At 36.6% G+C, this 18003-nt stretch overlaps 1 protein-coding gene across 1 annotated transcript in view; it reads right to left on the bottom strand.

Annotated features, from left to right (window-relative positions):
• Positions 1–18003, bottom strand: part of LYST (lysosomal trafficking regulator) — a 77230-nt gene that overhangs the window by 31252 nt on the left and 27975 nt on the right. The window contains exons 11-23 of the mRNA XM_059467724.1: positions 17516–17625; positions 16066–16477; positions 14879–15023; positions 13938–14111; positions 12334–12494; positions 10760–10950; positions 8955–9200; positions 7205–7378; positions 6799–6948; positions 6043–6180; positions 4129–4327; positions 2814–2945; positions 88–727 (exon numbers count right to left, since the gene is read on the bottom strand). Of these exons, the coding sequence (XP_059323707.1) occupies positions 88–727; positions 2814–2945; positions 4129–4327; positions 6043–6180; positions 6799–6948; positions 7205–7378; positions 8955–9200; positions 10760–10950; positions 12334–12494; positions 13938–14111; positions 14879–15023; positions 16066–16477; positions 17516–17625 (2872 nt within the window). The remainder of the gene's footprint in view (positions 1–87; positions 728–2813; positions 2946–4128; positions 4328–6042; positions 6181–6798; positions 6949–7204; positions 7379–8954; positions 9201–10759; positions 10951–12333; positions 12495–13937; positions 14112–14878; positions 15024–16065; positions 16478–17515; positions 17626–18003) is intronic.

Genomic DNA, 18003 nt, shown 5'->3' on the forward strand with positions numbered 1-18003 from the left:
TTTCAGACTTTGAATTGTTATGGAATACTAATCGAGCAAGAACTGTGAAATTAAAGCTCATGTTAACTTATTATTTTCTGTGCTTACCTGTCATCAGGGCTTTCAGATGGCTTTGGGGTATTCTCATTAGGTGAAGAAAAAGCGAGACTGTCCCAGTCTTCAGGAAGAACATTCTTGTCAGCAAAGCTTGGCCAGCGAGCAATGGCTGATGATGCTCCAAGAACAGAGAATGCCAACCCCAGCCCTGCAAAGTGACCCTGTCCCTTCTGAAATGAAGGCAGGCCTTTCAGATGGTCTGGACGCCGCAGCGATGCCTCAGCTGCACCACCAGCAGCAGCTTCACTACATTTCAGGTCTGTATCAGCTTCTTTACTCTCCAATGCACTTTCAGATAACTCTGCTTCTTTTGCAATATCTTCAAATGTTTCGGCAGATGTTAGCTCTGAGTCACAAACTGTTTTTGCAGACTCACAGCTGCTAAGGAAGAATTCTTCCTGTACTCTCTTCATGGTTTCAGAACTTTCTACAAAACCAATTCTACCCTGAAGATCAACGTAGTCACGCTCACCAAGGATCTGCAGGTCATCAACACTGCCTCCCATTCTTTCCTTCAGTCTTTTTCGATGAACTTGGGGTGAGGAAGTAGGTGATGCTGGTAAGCTTTTAGAAAGCCTTCTAGGTGCCTGAGAGCTTATCTTCTGCTGTACACTAGCCTTGGAAGTGCTCCCTAGAGAAATAAGGACATCTTAAGCATTCCTTTCACACTAAAACCCAGCTTTTCTAATAATGATACACTCTTCACCTATTTAAAATTGTTGTGACCCAAGTTAATTTTATGTGCAAAACTGATTCAATGCCTAACATAACTCAGATTTGGGTAATCAAAGTAGAGATATTAAACTATTAAGCAGCCATATATTTAGCAAGTCACAAATGTGAAAGAAATAAAATGCAAAGTAATTTTTGCCAATATACAGGAGTTTTTAGATTTAAGTTACAATCCTTTCACCTAACCCTCAGCAGGAACTACTACAGAATCACAGAGGGTGGAGGGCACATCTGGAGGTGTCTACACCAGAATTCTTGCTCAAAGAATGGTCAAATAAAGCAGCTTGTTCTATCTGGAGCTTTGTGTAAGAGGTCAAATCTGCAGTGTTTCAGTGGACATCACATTTCTACTCAGCAACTCTTTTGCACCAAGGTTTTACACATACTTCAAATTTAGAACAAATAACTACATGTTTTAATTAACAGTGCTTGCTTTTAACTGCACATTTTGACATAAAACAGTCAAACTTTCAGAGCATATTACAAGTCTTTAACAAAATATAGCTTTGAGAGAGAAAGATGTCTGTATACAAGACTGGTAGAAGCAGTTACCTGTTAGACTAGGAAAATGAGATTTTTTCATTCACAAATATTTTGAAAACTGCATCAGTTACTATTAAGGCAATGACAATGCATTAGTAATGTATTTTTTATGATAAATCTATGAAATATATGAAAGAAATACATGAATATACATACACACATACATGTACCCACAGAGCCAGACCAAGCTGGTCTTCAGCAGCAAGGGAGATCTACACAACTGTAGCAATCTTACAGTCAAGCTTTCACACACATCAGCAGGTAGTACAACAAAAAACTGCAAATCCACATGCAGGTAGCAGTTACCTAACACACATACAATTCTGCTATTTTACAGAATCATACAGTGTTAAGGTGTTGGAATGCATTTTTAAAATCTTCTAGTCCCAGCACCTCCTGCGACTAGACCAGGTTGCTCAGAGCTTCATCCAACCTGGCCTTGAGCACTGCCAGGGTTGGGGCATCCACAGTCTCCCCAGGCAACTTGTTCCACTGTCTTGCCACCTTCACAGTGAAAAATTTCTTCCTACAATCTAACCTAAACTTCTCCTCTTAATTTGTACCCATTACTCTTTGTCCTATCACTATTATAATCCCTGATTAAATATAAGAGTATATAAATTAAACATTTATTTATATAAATTTGGAAATTCAAATTAAGAATCACAATCACCCAAACATTTTCACAAAAAAATATGTTGAGTATTCCTCTGGTACACATGAACAGTCTCTGTTCAAAACCAATAATTTGGTAATACTGACATAAAAAAAGTACTAAAAGTACTTATTTAGAAGAATGAGTTTTCATATGTTTTCCACATGGGGAAAAGGACTGATTCCATACACAGTTTAGTCCTGTGATATGTTCTTCATACCACTTTACCGAAAAGCTAAAAAATTTGAATAAAGTTGTTTCAACTGAACTAGTGCTTAAAGACTCAATTTCCTTTTCCTACACAAAACAGCAAAAATATATCAATTGTAAAAGGTATTACATTGTGATACCCAGAATACAGCCAGTCACACATGATCTGAAATATATGGGTGGATGTTGGGGATTATGCACAAAGAAAAAAAAGTATTAGCTTAGTGCTCTCTGCCCAGATAAGATACCTGCTTAAGGCTGACTACTTCAGCTGTTGCCTGGTCAGGGCACTCTCATACATCTCTAGGTCTGTTTAACAAATGAAATGCTTCTGCTTATCTGGTGCATTTCACTGCCTGAGCCATCAGCCTGGCAATTTGTTTCAACTTAAGAATGAAGAGCAATTTAGGTAGCATGTTCTGTTCCATCCTTCTTACTCTGCTGTTCAGGCATCAAGCTCCAAGGGACAGGAGGAGCTTTTTAAGAAATATCTGTGGGAAAGTAACACTTTTGGGCACTCTAGTCATTTACCAAAGGATTGTGTCTTAACATTCTTGTTTTTCCAGAACTGTTTTACCTTCCAGTGGTAAAGCTGTAAATCCAGTTGGAGATGTAATCACAAATGCAGAATTGTCTACTGACTTCCCACCACTGCTGGAATTTCTCAGGTACCTAAGTGATTCAACTTTCTCCTGGAAAATTTTGCCATCTAGAAAGAAAAGATAAGGGGAAAAGTTACATAAAAGCTTTTAATGTTTGCATTGCTGATAAATTACACTCACAGCAGTGAGTGGTGGTTACTTTTGGAGCTGATCACTGGAGGCTAATGAGAAGTTCTCAAGTCTGAAAAACAGAAAAAACACTTTTTGGTTTAGTGGTATTACTTCAAAATTTACTTTAGAACAATAAAAATACTACAATATACTATAACAACTACATTTAAAGACAGTTATACAAGTAATGACAACTGACTTTTTGTCATGTCAAAAACAGGTGGCTGTTCTCAAACAGCCTAAAAAGACTTCAGGTATCAAAATAGGCATTCTCCCCTTACTCAGAATTTTACAATAGTTAGTATTAGAGGACAGATACAAGTGTGCTGCCTTTGAAACTGATCACTAAAACTTGAGGTACACAGGTATTTGCAAAAGGAGAAAATATTTCAGACTTGGATGATGCTTTCCATGTTTACCTAAGTTATAGTTTAGGTTGTACAATGCTAATATTAAAGCACGAACTATACATTGTTTCACATTTTTAAGAAGACAAAGAAATATTTTTTAAAGCTCACATCCATCATTTGGCCAACATGACCATCCAGTATAGATATATTAGAGCAGCTGTTGTTCCAGGTCTGCTCCCCTCAAGCCCCACAGGCACTGCCAGGAGTTTGTCTGCAATGAACTGATGGGGCTTGGCAATGATGCCTTGCAGCGCAAATCATCAGTTGCAAAAAATGCTCCATGTGTCCTTTATTTTTCTTGGAATGTAGTTACAGGAAGCAAGAAAGTACAAGTGGAGAAAGGACCAAATACAGATTTTGGAAGAAGTTCCATTTACAAGTAAGCTGGATGTTTTTTTCTAAATTTGCCCCCAGACAAATGTCCACACAGGCAGCTAAACTTAAGCATATCATTTAGCAGCATCAAACTTTAAGAAAGTTAAAGGCATAACCACCAGAGAAATTATCTATGGCTACAGACAGAAGAAAGCTCTCCAAGTAAAGTCTAACTGTAACCTGTTTCAGAAAAGTAAAAGTAGTTACAGTATTAAGTTCCAACAGTTCAATAATTTTTAATACATAGTCATTAAAATACAGGGAAGTTTTTTTTTAAATATTAGTTTATTCCCAGATTTTTATCTTATTGTTTATCTAACTGTAGCATATTTACCTATGTGCAGGGAAAAGTAGAAGTTGGTAGGATTGTGACAAACATATGTATTAGTGGGAGGGTGAACTGCTAAGAGGAAATTGAAGACCAGTGTCAGCAATTCCAGGTCTGGGGGAGAACCAAGTACTTCTTCAATTATTTTCACAAATGACCTGCAAACCTCTCGAGGCAGGGATGCAAGGTGTCCCTCTTTATGCTCCTAGAAAGAAAGAGTAGTACAACTGTAAACTACTTGCAATTTTAATTTGACAAACTGTCTTTTTTTTTTAAATTGTCATGCTGTATTAGAACAGACAAGAAAAGAAGCTCAGCTAATAAAGTTGTATTTTTTAATTATGAGAGAAGCTACTGTACATCCTGGATGTTATCTCAGTGCATCACGAACCAAATATTACATATGTTATGCAAGTTGATTTTTAGGAAAATGAGCATACTATACTGCCCTGCCATGAAATGCTGGAACTTTAGAACATGAATCACCATTGAAAGTATTGTTTATTCTCATTGGATTACATATTTGCAGAGAAATTAATAGTTGCCAATAGCAGTAATTCAAATTTATTAACACATTTCTGAGCAGGACCACACTGAGTCATCTGTATTTCCACTTCAGTAGTCATTTTTATGAACCTACACATTTGAGATTAATTTATTATTATATTTATAATTTCAGCTTAATCAAGCATTTTATATAGTTCAAGAACAGCTACCTGAAAAAAATTATTAAAAGAACATGGATTTTAGAACAAAACTTCAAGAAACTTGTGGGAAACTCTGCCAAAAGGTGAGCATGGTGATTATCTTCTTTCTTTCCAACTTCACTAAATTTACCTCCTTTTTTGATACACAAGCACCTTAACTGAGACTGCTATGAGAAAAGATTAAATTAAGCTAATTTAAGTAAGTTTTTCCAAAGAAAATGGCTTATATAGTTTCACCTTCATTCCATCAGTCCCCACAAAATTGCCAAATCATTGACCAATGTGAGTGGTTTTTTAATCAAGAAAAAACTTTTTCCCTAATATGCAAAATTACAGGAGAAATATTACTAAACATTCTGTATCTAGGCATTTGCACTAATATACAATTTGAGAAGTTAACTAGCAAGTTCCAAAAGTAGGGAACACCACATAAAAATGAAGAAACTAAAAATTTACAGATACTAAAATGAAGAAAATATTTCTGTAAAAAAAATCATTAAAAGAAGAAAAAACCCAATAAAAAAATTTTATGTGCTGAAGTGAGAAACTCAGAGTAAAAAAGAATGTAAGGTAGAAAATAAGAGTACAGGAAAAGGCGATTACAATACTTATTTTCACAAACGAATACATGTACTATAAGCAGGAAACCATTTCAAAGTCATGTTCTTAACAAGTGTCTATCAAAGGACCGAAGCATTTCTCTAAAGTCCTTTCTGGCATAGCTATTTCCATGCCAGGGAGGAAGCTACTACTGTACCAAAATTTTGAGATGAGTGCTCAGACTGAGCACAGCAGTCAGGCTGCCCCATTAGGTGTGCTGAGATACAGCACAGACAGCTTCACTACCTGCACAGTATCTGGCTTTCAGTAACAAAGACAAGAACCAGCAAGAGACATCTCAGGTACTTCTGTATAAAAGGGACAGTTCATTTCAGCTCCTGGTGTATGCCTGTACAAGCAACCTAGAGCCTAGATACCCAAATCACACCACATGGTTCAAGCTCTTGTTCCTCCTGCCCAGCAGCAAATGGAGCACCCAGTGGGGAACTGAACCAGTTTACAGCAACAATACCTGTACAAGATGGAAGTAGTCTGGAAGCACAGAGGACAGTCTACTCAACTTTTGCTACAGAATTTAATCCCTCTACCCCACCCTCCCCAAATAAAAACGACTATTTGCCAAGCACAAAGTAGGATTTCAGAGTGGAAGTACCTGCAGGACCTGACAAGTTAACAGGAAGTGATGGACCACTTGAGCTTTCAATAGCTGTTTAATGTTAAACATCTGCTGGTGATGGTTAGCTCTGATAAGGATTTCTAGAGCTGCTAATAGGGTTTCCCAAACACCTTGCTGAAAAACAAAACACAGGAACACAGCTTCAAAAATATATTTGTGAGTCTATATACTGAGGGAGAAAAAAACAAAAAACAAGCACAAAGTCAAGTTAGTCTTACACCTAAGATGATGACTAAATGAGTGCAAATGGTCAGGTCAGAACAAGTTAGAAACTAATCAGTAAAGTCATGCTTGTACAAAATTCAGCATGTTTCAATGATGAAGCTACAAAAAAAAATTACTTGTCTAAAATTAGTTTTGTACTTTCTTAGCTATATTAACCCTAAACAGTTATTTCCAACAGTTTAACTCCAAGAGAAAACAGGTCCTCCTTAGTTTTTCCACAAAAAATTTATCAATTCAAATAACAAATCATATACATACAGCACATTCACAGAATTTAACACACTAAGGCTACCTCCATCATTAATCATAGGAGACTGATATTACTAACAGCTATTCAAAGAAAACAAGGAACAATAATTTTAGAAAATCATAGTAATTAACTAACTACAACTACTCTTCATTTACTAACATGTAACTGGAGAGATTAATTTCAGACATGACAATACTTTTTTCTTTTTAAAATACTGACTTTTAGATCTGAAGTATTTCCAAAATTAAAGTACTTACCTTTGCTTTAGACCATATCTTCCAGTCAAGCAGCAGCTTTTCTAGCAACTGGACATCTTGAATAACTGCAGTAGAATCTGAGTCAAGCTGGAATTGTCCATTTTCATTTACATAGAGAATCTCATCACTGCAGCATCCTTCAAGGAGAGTCTTAAAGAGGGGGGAATTTTTTTGAGTATCAAAACAAAGCATTACAATTGTTCAATCCCATTTATAAAAATTAAAATATTGAAAGAGACAGCATACTCTTGATAGGGAAAACACATCTACCCGGTCAACACTAATCTTGCTTCAAATCACTGTTCTGCCTTTGTAAAAGCAGCGTCAAATGTATAATTAAAACCTCAGAGGTTTCTAGATTTGGCCTAATATTGAACAAAATATCAGGTTTAGAAGACGACTTTACCTTCAGCATGCAAAATCCAACAATGCATTTTGATTTGATCAACACCCGACGAATCATAGAATAACCATTACAGTTGTCCATCTCCTGTATTCTCTGTTGATTGTATTTTGTTAAAGACAGTATAAGTTGTAGTGCTAAAGCTTGAGTGTCTTCACAGCTGCTAATCTCTACTACCTGAGGAAAAGGCAAATTTAATAAGACAGTTTAAGTCGGAAACATCTATAAAAAAGCTTTGTTGCACTCCTAAGTAACTTAAACCATAAGCAACTACTTAGGGATTAAATCTCTTCTAAAGCATTTGAGATTATGTACATAACCTTCATTTTTTCTGTGTACATTGAGATATTGTACTTGAAGTGATAATTTCTACTGTGCTAAATTATGATCTGCCAAGGAAATATAAGTCCCATTACAAGAATCCCTTTCAAAGAAAAAAATCTGTTCTAAATAAATTTTAAGTAGAAGGTACTTGCCATACTACAAAGTCACAAGGTTGTGAAATACATGAGCCACTAATAAGAATCAACTGTTTGCCCTGAAAAAAATGGGGGTTTTTTTAAGTGTTTAAGCTATGAAAAAAGGTTCCTGAAGTTCTGGACTAAGTCTAGCTGTAAATTTCTAACATTGAAGTTTTATTTTATCCATAAAGAGACCAGCAAATTTATAGATGAAGACCATGAATCCTTTCCCCTCTTTGCCTTCTACAATTCTTGAGGTCCAAGAGCAACTAGTATTTTTTCCAAAAAAATACAAGAATGAAATCTCACATTAATGGGATTTCAGGTCCTATAGGTTCTCTTGACACGTACCTGTTAATTCTGCTGCACTTACACATTTATACACCTGGATTACAGGACCTGTATTGTCTCACAGCTGATCTATTGTTTGCTTGCCTTACTGATGCAAACAGTCTCCAGCAGGATCTATAGCAGATACTCAGCATAAATTTACATAATCAAATAACATGGATTAGGATTTTCACCTCAGAGCTCACTCTCAGTGCTGACATTACAACAGCCAGTGTCCTTATAACCATTATCTAATGTGCATTTGTTACTACTCTCACCATATCTCTCAGAGCAATACGAGAGGTATATAAATCAGCCAAGTCTTAGGCCTACAGTAGTATTTTCAATTAACTGTAGTACTTCAGAGACTGCTAGCACAAATATTGCCCTCTCCATGTACAGGTCACAGTTAAGCAGTAACTAAGTTAAGGCCTTACTATTTTTCAAATAGCCATTTTTCTTAGGATAAGCCTTTGAAGACAGGTGAACAGTTATCCCCAAAAAGCTCTCACTATTCACTAAAAAAAAAAAATAAAGCTTTGCACACCATGTAGTTTCATATTTATTCATGCTTGCATTGTGAATATCCTATGGTTAGAGATATGCAATGAATTTCTCAAAATGAGAGAAAAACTATAATCAGTTCTAAAGCATCCCTAAAGATAATCTCTTTTGATATTTAAAAGGCCCATTTCTAAATCAGAATGTAACTCCATCTTACATACTGGCAATATTATAAAAGCCATAATACAACAGAGTTATAATTATATTTCCAGTTTAAGACAACCTGCATGATACAGTCTTATGCTGCAGGTATTTTCCACAATTTTTCTTCAACAGAAAAGCATCACATGCAGAATAGAGCAAGGCAGCTAGAATAATGTGATTTTCTACTCAAGATACAAGGAAAATTTTATATGGGAGAACACATACACAACACCCTACTCCTCCAGTCCCCTTACCCTAGCAAAGAGGAAAACAAATGCACCAGTGCCTCCAATTTCATGTAGTATGCTCTGAAGAGTTTTATATTCAACTGGCTGAAGTGCTTTTAGGTGATGAGAGTCCAATGCATTGCTCTGAACTTCTTTCAGACTGAAAGGTCTCTGAGAAGGTACAGTTTTCACTTGACCTTTCAGTCTAATGACAGGCTCATATATGGTGTACTGACCAGGGCAGCTTGTGGTATAAACAACAGCAAGACTCTCCTGAAAAGAAAGGAATTTAAATTTTTTTCCAGAAATTTAACACAAATCTCCCCCTCACCCACCACCAAGGACACAAAAAGCCAAACACAAAAGTCACCTAGCAGCAAGTAGTAACAACTTTGGCTGTTCATTTCTACTTTACCATTAACATGCACTGAGGTTGCATGTGGATGCATGTACACTAAAAAGCAGCAGGATTCCCAAATTTTAGCAAACTCATGCAATAGCTAAAGCACAGAAAATGAAGAAAACACTAAGAAATTTCACCAAGGATCCCCCTCTCATCACCTTAAGAATTACATAACTGTTTTGCATAAAAAACAAAGTTACTCACAAATTTAAAATAAAATGAGCATATAGAGGTATATAGAGTAGAGACTTTCCTTTTCTAAAATGGCAAGTTCAAAATAATATTGGTGTTTTTTTAAAATATTTTCCAGCTTTTTGTTTTAATTCTATTCTTTAATAAGTTTTGTCATAAGAGAAACTCAACACAAGTTTCATTAATGAAGAGACCTAAACCAAACCCAAAGCTCCTACGGAAAGTAGCTAACTTTTTTTCACAGAAATGTAAAATGATCTTTTTGGAAGGTTATTTAAAATAGAGAAATAATTTCATTTAAGGAGCTTGCACTCTATGCAAAAGTGCAAAGATCCATTTATCACTTGAGCACATGGTTCTTCCCTCTGCCTATCTCCTTAAGGCAAAATAAGCTTATAAATTGCATGACTGATTTTTTAAGCTCTTATCCAATTCATTTCTTCTTAACCTACTCAAAGTTTAGTACCATTGTCTACAGGGATCACATCCAGGCAGAATGAGCCTTTGCCTACAGCTACAAAATGAAATCAGAAAAATCCCTCTAGTGGGAACAATTCATACAGCAAGAATTACTAGTGTATGAATTCCCAGAATATAGCAGGCTTCACTGACAAGCAAGTTTTATTCTATTGTTCTGCCAGCAATAAGTATATTTACACCTGCATCTGGCAGGGCTGTTTCAGGCAGGAAAGATGAGAAAAGCAGTATCTCTCAGCTGGAAAATGACTTTTCAGCCAAACGTGATGCAAACTTAATTCCTCCAAAACCTTCAAGGAATTTGGAATAATTCTTTTGCTTCCTTAAAGCCAGATAAATCCTCATTTCTCCTCTCAGTTTTAATCTTAAAAGGTTAATTTAGCATTCCTTGGCTATTTTTACACTAATGGAGGGAAGAGCTATGTATCCATCCTAAAGCTTTTGGAGGTACCTGTTTATCCACTATGATTTAATGTACATGAATTAATGATTTAATGGGTGTGATTTAAATTATTTATAGATGCTGGAACATCTAGAAATTTTCAGAACCCAACCTAAAGCAAGATGAAATGGTCACCCTGTGTGGAGGTCAGCTCCCATTAAAATAAGTAGGAAGAGCCCCACAATAATCTTAATGAGAAGAGGATTTGATCATCTCTGTTTTGATCAAATTAAGCACTTTGGGAAACAGTAGGAAAAACACTCTCACTTTCTTAACCAGTTCTAAAATATTAAGGAGCATTTTTAAGTAGAAACTTACAATTAGAGGCCCAACATCCACTTCCTTTTTTGTCATGAAGAGCTCCTTAATTTGTTCACATTGTAGAATCTCTTTACTTATGTACTTTGAGCAGTCAGTTAATGTTTTGCCATATTTACAAGGCATTACAGATGTGAAGTCTGGGCCACACGTGTATAAGTAAAATGCTTCCTCTGGTCCAATATTTGCACCTAAAATCCAGAAATACTCTGTTAATTCTTTACTATACAATAAACCAAAATTCATACATTGGTTAATAGGATTAGAGACTTTACAAGGAACGTCACCAACTGGATTTGTTAGGTTCTGATGATGAAACAATTAGTGCAGCCTAATGACTGCTATTAGCTACAGTAGATCAGTGATTTCTGACATATCACAGGCCGGATTAATTCAGTGGCAAAGGCAACTGAAACCAAGTCAGGAAAACTACCTGCATGAACTGAAGATCAACATCTCTGAATAATTTCACTTTTTAGAATTAAAAAGTCATCTATCCAAGCCTCCTCAAAGCTTTCAAAGCATAGCAAGTTTACAGATAGCAACAAAATGCTGCATTGTCTTGGAGACTTGGGCAGTGACTGAGCAGGATGCAACAGCAGCTCACTACAACTGACAGAAGGGGAAAAAAACCCATAGGAAGTAGGAGACCAAATAAACCTTCCTCCCCTTTCTGGGCAGCACATCTTGGGTCATCTGTGACCTGAGAACACAAACTCCAAAGAAGCATCCGGAAGGACTCAGGTCTGATGTGAGGGTGCATGATAACTGTACAGCAGCAAATTCAGGGCTCTCTGGATACAGCAGTTACACAGGTGGCAGGCAAGTGGGAACCAGACCATGTAGATTCTACAGGTTACACTTATGACAAGTTTCTCACCTATGGCCCACAAATGCACATCTGCACACACAGGACCTGCATGCATCACACATGCTGGGCAAACTGATCTCACTTGTGGAGCAGTCCTGACTGGGCCACATCATCTGAAATGCCAGGTGACAAAGCAGCAGGGTTCCAGCCTTCAGCATTAAGCAAACACCCAGAAGTACTAGATAAGACCTCCCAAGGACGGAGGAGAATTATACATCTAAGAAATCCCTAAAGTATCACTACAAGCTCCAGAAATAAGCTTGCTTAACTCAGAGCATTCTGTGGTTCAAATTTTGTTAGCTTTTTAATATGCTTAATGCAATTTTAAGGTAGCAAGTTAGCAGGAGGTAAGTGAAATCCATTTTCCAGGTAAGAGACTGAGTGCTTGAAGAAAAAAAAAATACAGCAAATATCACTATCTTTCTATCCCCTACCCCAAGGTATTATTTAAAAAAATTATAAGAAATTTGCCAATTATGCCACTAAACAGAAAGCAAGAGAATATGGCAGAAGGACACATTAGGGTGTCTCCAATACTGAACATTTGCCTACATTCTCCCTGATATATTATGATGCTAAAGGGTGTATTGTTGTTTTTACTGTAAAAACTTGGCATGTTAAAAAAGACATTAAAGTAAGCAATTGGTTTTGGAGGGGAAAGAGGAAATGAACACTTATTCAAGGAAAAAGCATACAAAAGTACCATTAAATAGAAGCAGATTTCCAAGATCCCATCTACCCGACAATCGGAGCAGATCTTCTTGGGATGATGTGCAATGGCCAATCATGCAAAACGTTTTGTTGCTGTCAGATGATAAGCTTGTTTTCCTTGGTAGTGCAAAATCTAAATTAATCTCACATTGCCTAAAAATACATATAAACAAACAAGTTGAAATATTAAGAACTGATCAAAATTGCTATCTAAGATATTCAGCTGAGGCTTAAAATTCATTTAAAATTCAGCTGAATTCAGTAGGTGAGAAGCCATGCTGTCATCAACAATAAATTACTGAAGTCCTCTTCAACTTCCAAGCACCTTAAAACTCAGTAACATAAGATATATGCATTCCAATATGGCAGAGAACAGATGAATAGAGTCCCAGCTAAGGTTGCCATGAAATCAAGTTTTCCTAGCTCTGAAATACCTTCCTTCTTTCCTCTGACCTCAAAGAGGAAATGGTATGTAACACTCTACACACTTCTAAGATACCACAACTTTTCAATCATTTCTACTATTCCTAACAACTCAAAGTCCTTTGAGCAGGCAAATGCACATCATAAAAACTGTGGTACCCAAAGGCTGGAAAACACCAAGTTGAGGATTTGCTTGGACCAAGAAACATTGACAGAACTGGTGAGCTGCACAGCCACAGGCAATAAGCCTGATGCTTTCAGAAAGCATCCAATTAACTTTAAGTGCCTTTACTTAAACAGACTGATTGGACTGTAAAGGTCATTCAAAGCTTCCTGAAAGAGCCTAACTATTAGCAAACTAGCAACTAAATCTGTATATAGAGAGGCCTCAACAGCTACACATGGGGAGAACACTGCAGTATTTTTAGCTTTCCCCTATATCTCCATATTTGGACTTGACTGAATACCAGCATGCACAGACTTAACATAGCCTTCACAAATTGGACTTTAAGAAGAAAGGCTAAAGACCGTGATATTTAATAAATTCCAATTTCTCTAACCAGTGAATAATTCATGCGGGCACAGGCTCACTCAAGTAGTATCAGGTACTCACTCACATTAGTATCAGGTACCTAATTTAGGAGCATGGACCTCAACTTGGCAGTGGAAGTAGTGCTTTTCACCATCAGTTCTTGTCTGAAATATTTTTTTATCTTCTTCCCTATTCATTTTTCTCAGTGGAAAAAAGTGACTGCCTTTTCTCCTACTCCTCTTAATTCCTACTTCCAACAGTATTACCTGACTTATACCACCTTAATTTGGATTCAACCAGAAACATTATGCCTACTGCTAACTTCATGCCACAGCTTATTTTGGATCTTACTCACAATCTTGTAGTACTTGCCTCTTTCACTTATTTGTGATGAAGAAAAACACTGATGTCTGAACTGGTCCATGGTATAAACTGAGAATTCTCAAAGTAATCCATTAATATTCTGGATATCTCAAATATTCCAAAAGACTCCTAACAGTGTAACATACTCCCTCTCCTGTCCTCCTAGAAGAACACTCGACCTTAACTGCAGCTTGCACCAAAAATATTGCAATGTTTTCTTAACAGAAAATGTCTTTAAAAGAAGATAAATATCTAGGTACAACTAATGTGTTCTTTACCTCTGACCAGAAACCCAGAGCAACAGCTTTCCATGGAAATTTTTCTTGCCTTCTGGCTTCTGCAGGTATTTTAATGCCAAATGCTGCCACCTGCCCACAAGGAAAACATTCCCTGGAGATTCAGCCTGTGCCAGCAGACCAGCTTTCATCTCATCATTTGGATCCATGCACATACTATGTAAACAACAAAAAAGAAAAAATGAAGGTGTGTGTTTTCATATTTTCATTTTAAGCCCAAATTTGCACATTTTGACATCCATTAATTTGAGATTGTGTTCCTTAACTTTGACAGGTAATTTTTTTGATCACAGTTCTATTTTTAGAGTACTCAACATAAGGTAGGGAAATCATCACAACTCTTTCACCTTTGCTATTTAACTTGTCTGCATAAATCTGCTTACATTTAAGATAAAAATATCTTTATTTTAGAGAAAAGTTGAATTCAATTTACTGAAAAAATGCAGGTGCTTTGAACATGGAAATAAAGTGTTCTAAAATTGCAGTTTTAGACACATTTCAAGGATACTTAAGGATTATTTACGAGAACTAAATTAGTGCTGAAATGTGCTCAGAAGATTAAAACAAAGACTGTCCCAAGTAAGTATTACACAGCAGCAATTTTCACAGCTGAGGTGTGAAAACCTACAGCTGCAAAAATCTCTTCCATCATCTCACATTTATTGTGTTATTTCACTAGAACTCGAATTGCTACTTTGTGGGCAGTTAATTATAAATGACTACATGAAACATGCAAGACCAGAGCTTAACAGTTGAAGCTGATCAACCTATAGATCTGTATCCAACACACCTACTTGATGTGTGCAAGATGTCTCTACTATAGAAATAAGTTCTCTACTCTCCATCAGTACTCTCTGTAAGTTGCTACTACAGGTTACAACACAATATGTCCACAGGATTGCTTCTGGACTAATACACCATACCGAAAAATGAATGCTCCAGTGTTCAAGTCTGCCCAAACTTGTATCATCAGAGCTTTGGAACCCAGTGAAATGATGTGAATACAGCCATCTTCAACAAGTTTGTCTCCCAGGGTTACATATTCCATTCCTACAGACTTTGTTTCTTCTAGAAAAATAAACATGTTGCAATTACAACATAATACAACAACAATGCCTTTCACAGCATGTATCAAGTGTGAAAAGAAACTGGCTTTTGTTTGGTTGAGGTGGTTTGGTTTTCTCAAGTGGGTTGACTAATAAGCTTGATTCTCTTTAGACACCTAGGTCTCAAACAAAAATAGAGGAACTTAACACTAACTCAGCACTTTATATGTTTCTGTTTGTAACATATAAATCCACTGAGCTGAATACACTCTAACAATGATGCTTTTGACATATCAGATTACATTCCTATGTTCAACTATCAGTGTGCACCAAGAAATCTTCAGATTTTTCTTCACAAATCATCCTACCCTTCAAGCATGATCAGTATTCTTAGTTTACCAAGCACAAGCACAGACCTAACAAAAGCAACCCTAGTGATTTTCAAGGTTACAGGGTTGGGTTTTCCCTCATTCTATTTAAATACAAAAAAGAAGGAAAAAAGAGTAAATTATTCCAAGTGTTGTGAATGGAACACATTTTAAATAAGGAATTTGCCCTTTACAAATTATAATCCAAAAGATTCTGCTTAGAACAGTTTGAGAGCAGTTGAGTCCCTACAAAAGCACAAACAGAAAATACTGTTGGTATTTAGATGGTGCACACACAAGGAAAGTTAAGAGGAGTTATACTGAGTCAGCCTGAGGCTTGATCATCAATACATGAAATCAAATAAACTCGAGCAGCTGTTTTCTATAACTACAGCTGCAGCATACATTATTTTCATCATAACATGAAGTAGCATAAATGTTACTGAAGTTACAAATTCAATGAGAATAATACATTTCTAAGGAAGCAGGCATTAATCTAATTCAAGAACTAGGGGTGGAAATGTTGCATCTCTAAGTATATGGTACAGTAGTAATAAAAAAAATCAGAAATACTACCACTGCTGTTCAATAGCAATCATAAAATTTCAAACTTTTGTATGCAGTACATAGATTGGAATACTTGTAACTAGAATCCTTCAGTGCTACCTAAATAAAAACAAAATACTATATCCTCACCTGTGCTGTCAAAACTGTTCTCTCTAACAGCTATGAGTCTGCTTCTCCTCTTGACTTTTCTCCCCTTTTCTGTTGTATTTTCTGCTTCATGAGCATACTCCAGACGAAACCACAGGGAGACACTGAAGCCATCAGACATGTGTGGCCAACAATTTTGCCCAACTAAAGGCAAGTGAATTGGGGCTACATGCCAAGAAGAAAGTAGCTGGTGACTCAAGTTTTCACCATCTGCCTCTTTTTTACTCTGTGACAATTTTGCTCTTTTCAGTAGTCCAGCACTTTTATTGTTGGAAGTGCCAGCGCATTTTTGTGAGGAATTTGTGCCATTCAGCAAAGGAAAGGCAAGGTATTGTAATGGATTCATATAAACATTAGTGTCTACAATCTTCAATACACCCTTGAGTAGTACCTCCTAAAAGAAATAAAACAAATAAATGAGAAGAAAAAATAAACTGTTTACATCATGTAGTCAAGTACCATGTAAGTAAATAGAAGCCTACTCCTCATTTATACTTGGACTCATGTTTTACCAAGAGAAGTGAGTTTGTACATCCAAACCTAAACACATTGGCAAAGCATCAGGTAGCAACTTCAACAGACTGTGGGCCAACAAAGCTTTGGGGATTTAGTCTGGGCAGATCAGACTTCAAGTTACCCTGCTTAGGAGTCAGCTGAAATACAGCAGGTGGTCATTGCACAATCTTATCTCACTCCTGTTATGTGCATAAAAAGATATCACCTTTTACCCTGTGTTTTAAGGCTGGTTAAGAAAGCACACACAGGCCATGACTTTGTTACTGCATAACCAGTAACAAAACTAGCTAAGCCCTTAAGCCAAAAAGTTTCTCTTGTTATTTGGCTGATAATTACAGGCTACCATTGAAAATTTGACTTGTGACTCTATTGTTTGGTGTGGTATTATTTCACACAGCCCAGTAATTTTTTTCCTTTCTTCCACTTGTATTTTTCTACAGACTCTCACAGAAACCAACAGAGTTATTTCAGCAGTATATCCCACACAAGCAGTAGATTCCAGCATCAAACCAACCAACTTAGGACACAATTGAAAGTAATTCCTGCTGCTAAAGCATTCTCCAAATAGTGAGATGCCTCATAACTTTAAAGAAATTGCTTCTAATTTTACGGTATTATTGTTCTGTCATCCATAACCACAATGTCAGTCTCCTTGAGAAGATCCTTGGTTTCTTGTGCTGAAGAGAGTTCCCAGGACCACCACACCGTTCAAAACCCTTATCTTCTCACTTCCTCTTTCCTCTTCCAGTTTTGGGGAGGAACTATTTCTACAACCAAATTTTATTGGCTCCAATCAGTTCAAACATTGCTGTGCATCTCCTTATTTCCCCAAATTATTGGGCACAAAAGGATTTTCTTTTTGCTTCATTTTTCTCATTAGACCTCTGAATTTTGCTATGTGTTACTCCCTACATACCGTACAAGGTGTCTTCTCCAAAAATATCCTCAGGAGAAGAGTCAGCTCTTCTGAACAAGTCTGTGAACTCATCAAGGAAACCAGCAGATCTACCAGCACCATCTGACATGCTAAAAATAAGGAGACAATAATATTCTTGAAATGGATTTTTTTAAGTTTTAAAGACTCATATTCTATACTATTATGAGGAAAGATTAATTTCTAATTGAAAGTGTTTTTCAAAACCATTTCAGATTGAGGAACCAATAAAAATTACAAGATGAATTCTAAAGAGGTCCAACAGTACTTCCTGACACTATAATTCAGAATTTTATTGAATCAATCAGTGCTATGCTAAATTTTGTCCCAGGTCTGCAAAACAGAGTGAAAGTCTGAGAACCAAGTGTCTGCCTGGCAAAGGTTCTGCCCACAAAGCCACCATGGATCCAAGTCCTGGGATGGGCTTACATCACCTCCTGTTGTGAAGCACCCTCAATACATGAATCTTC

This window comes from Ammospiza nelsoni, chromosome 3, assembly GCF_027579445.1.
Source record: "Ammospiza nelsoni isolate bAmmNel1 chromosome 3, bAmmNel1.pri, whole genome shotgun sequence".
NCBI lineage: Eukaryota > Metazoa > Chordata > Aves > Passeriformes > Passerellidae > Ammospiza > Ammospiza nelsoni.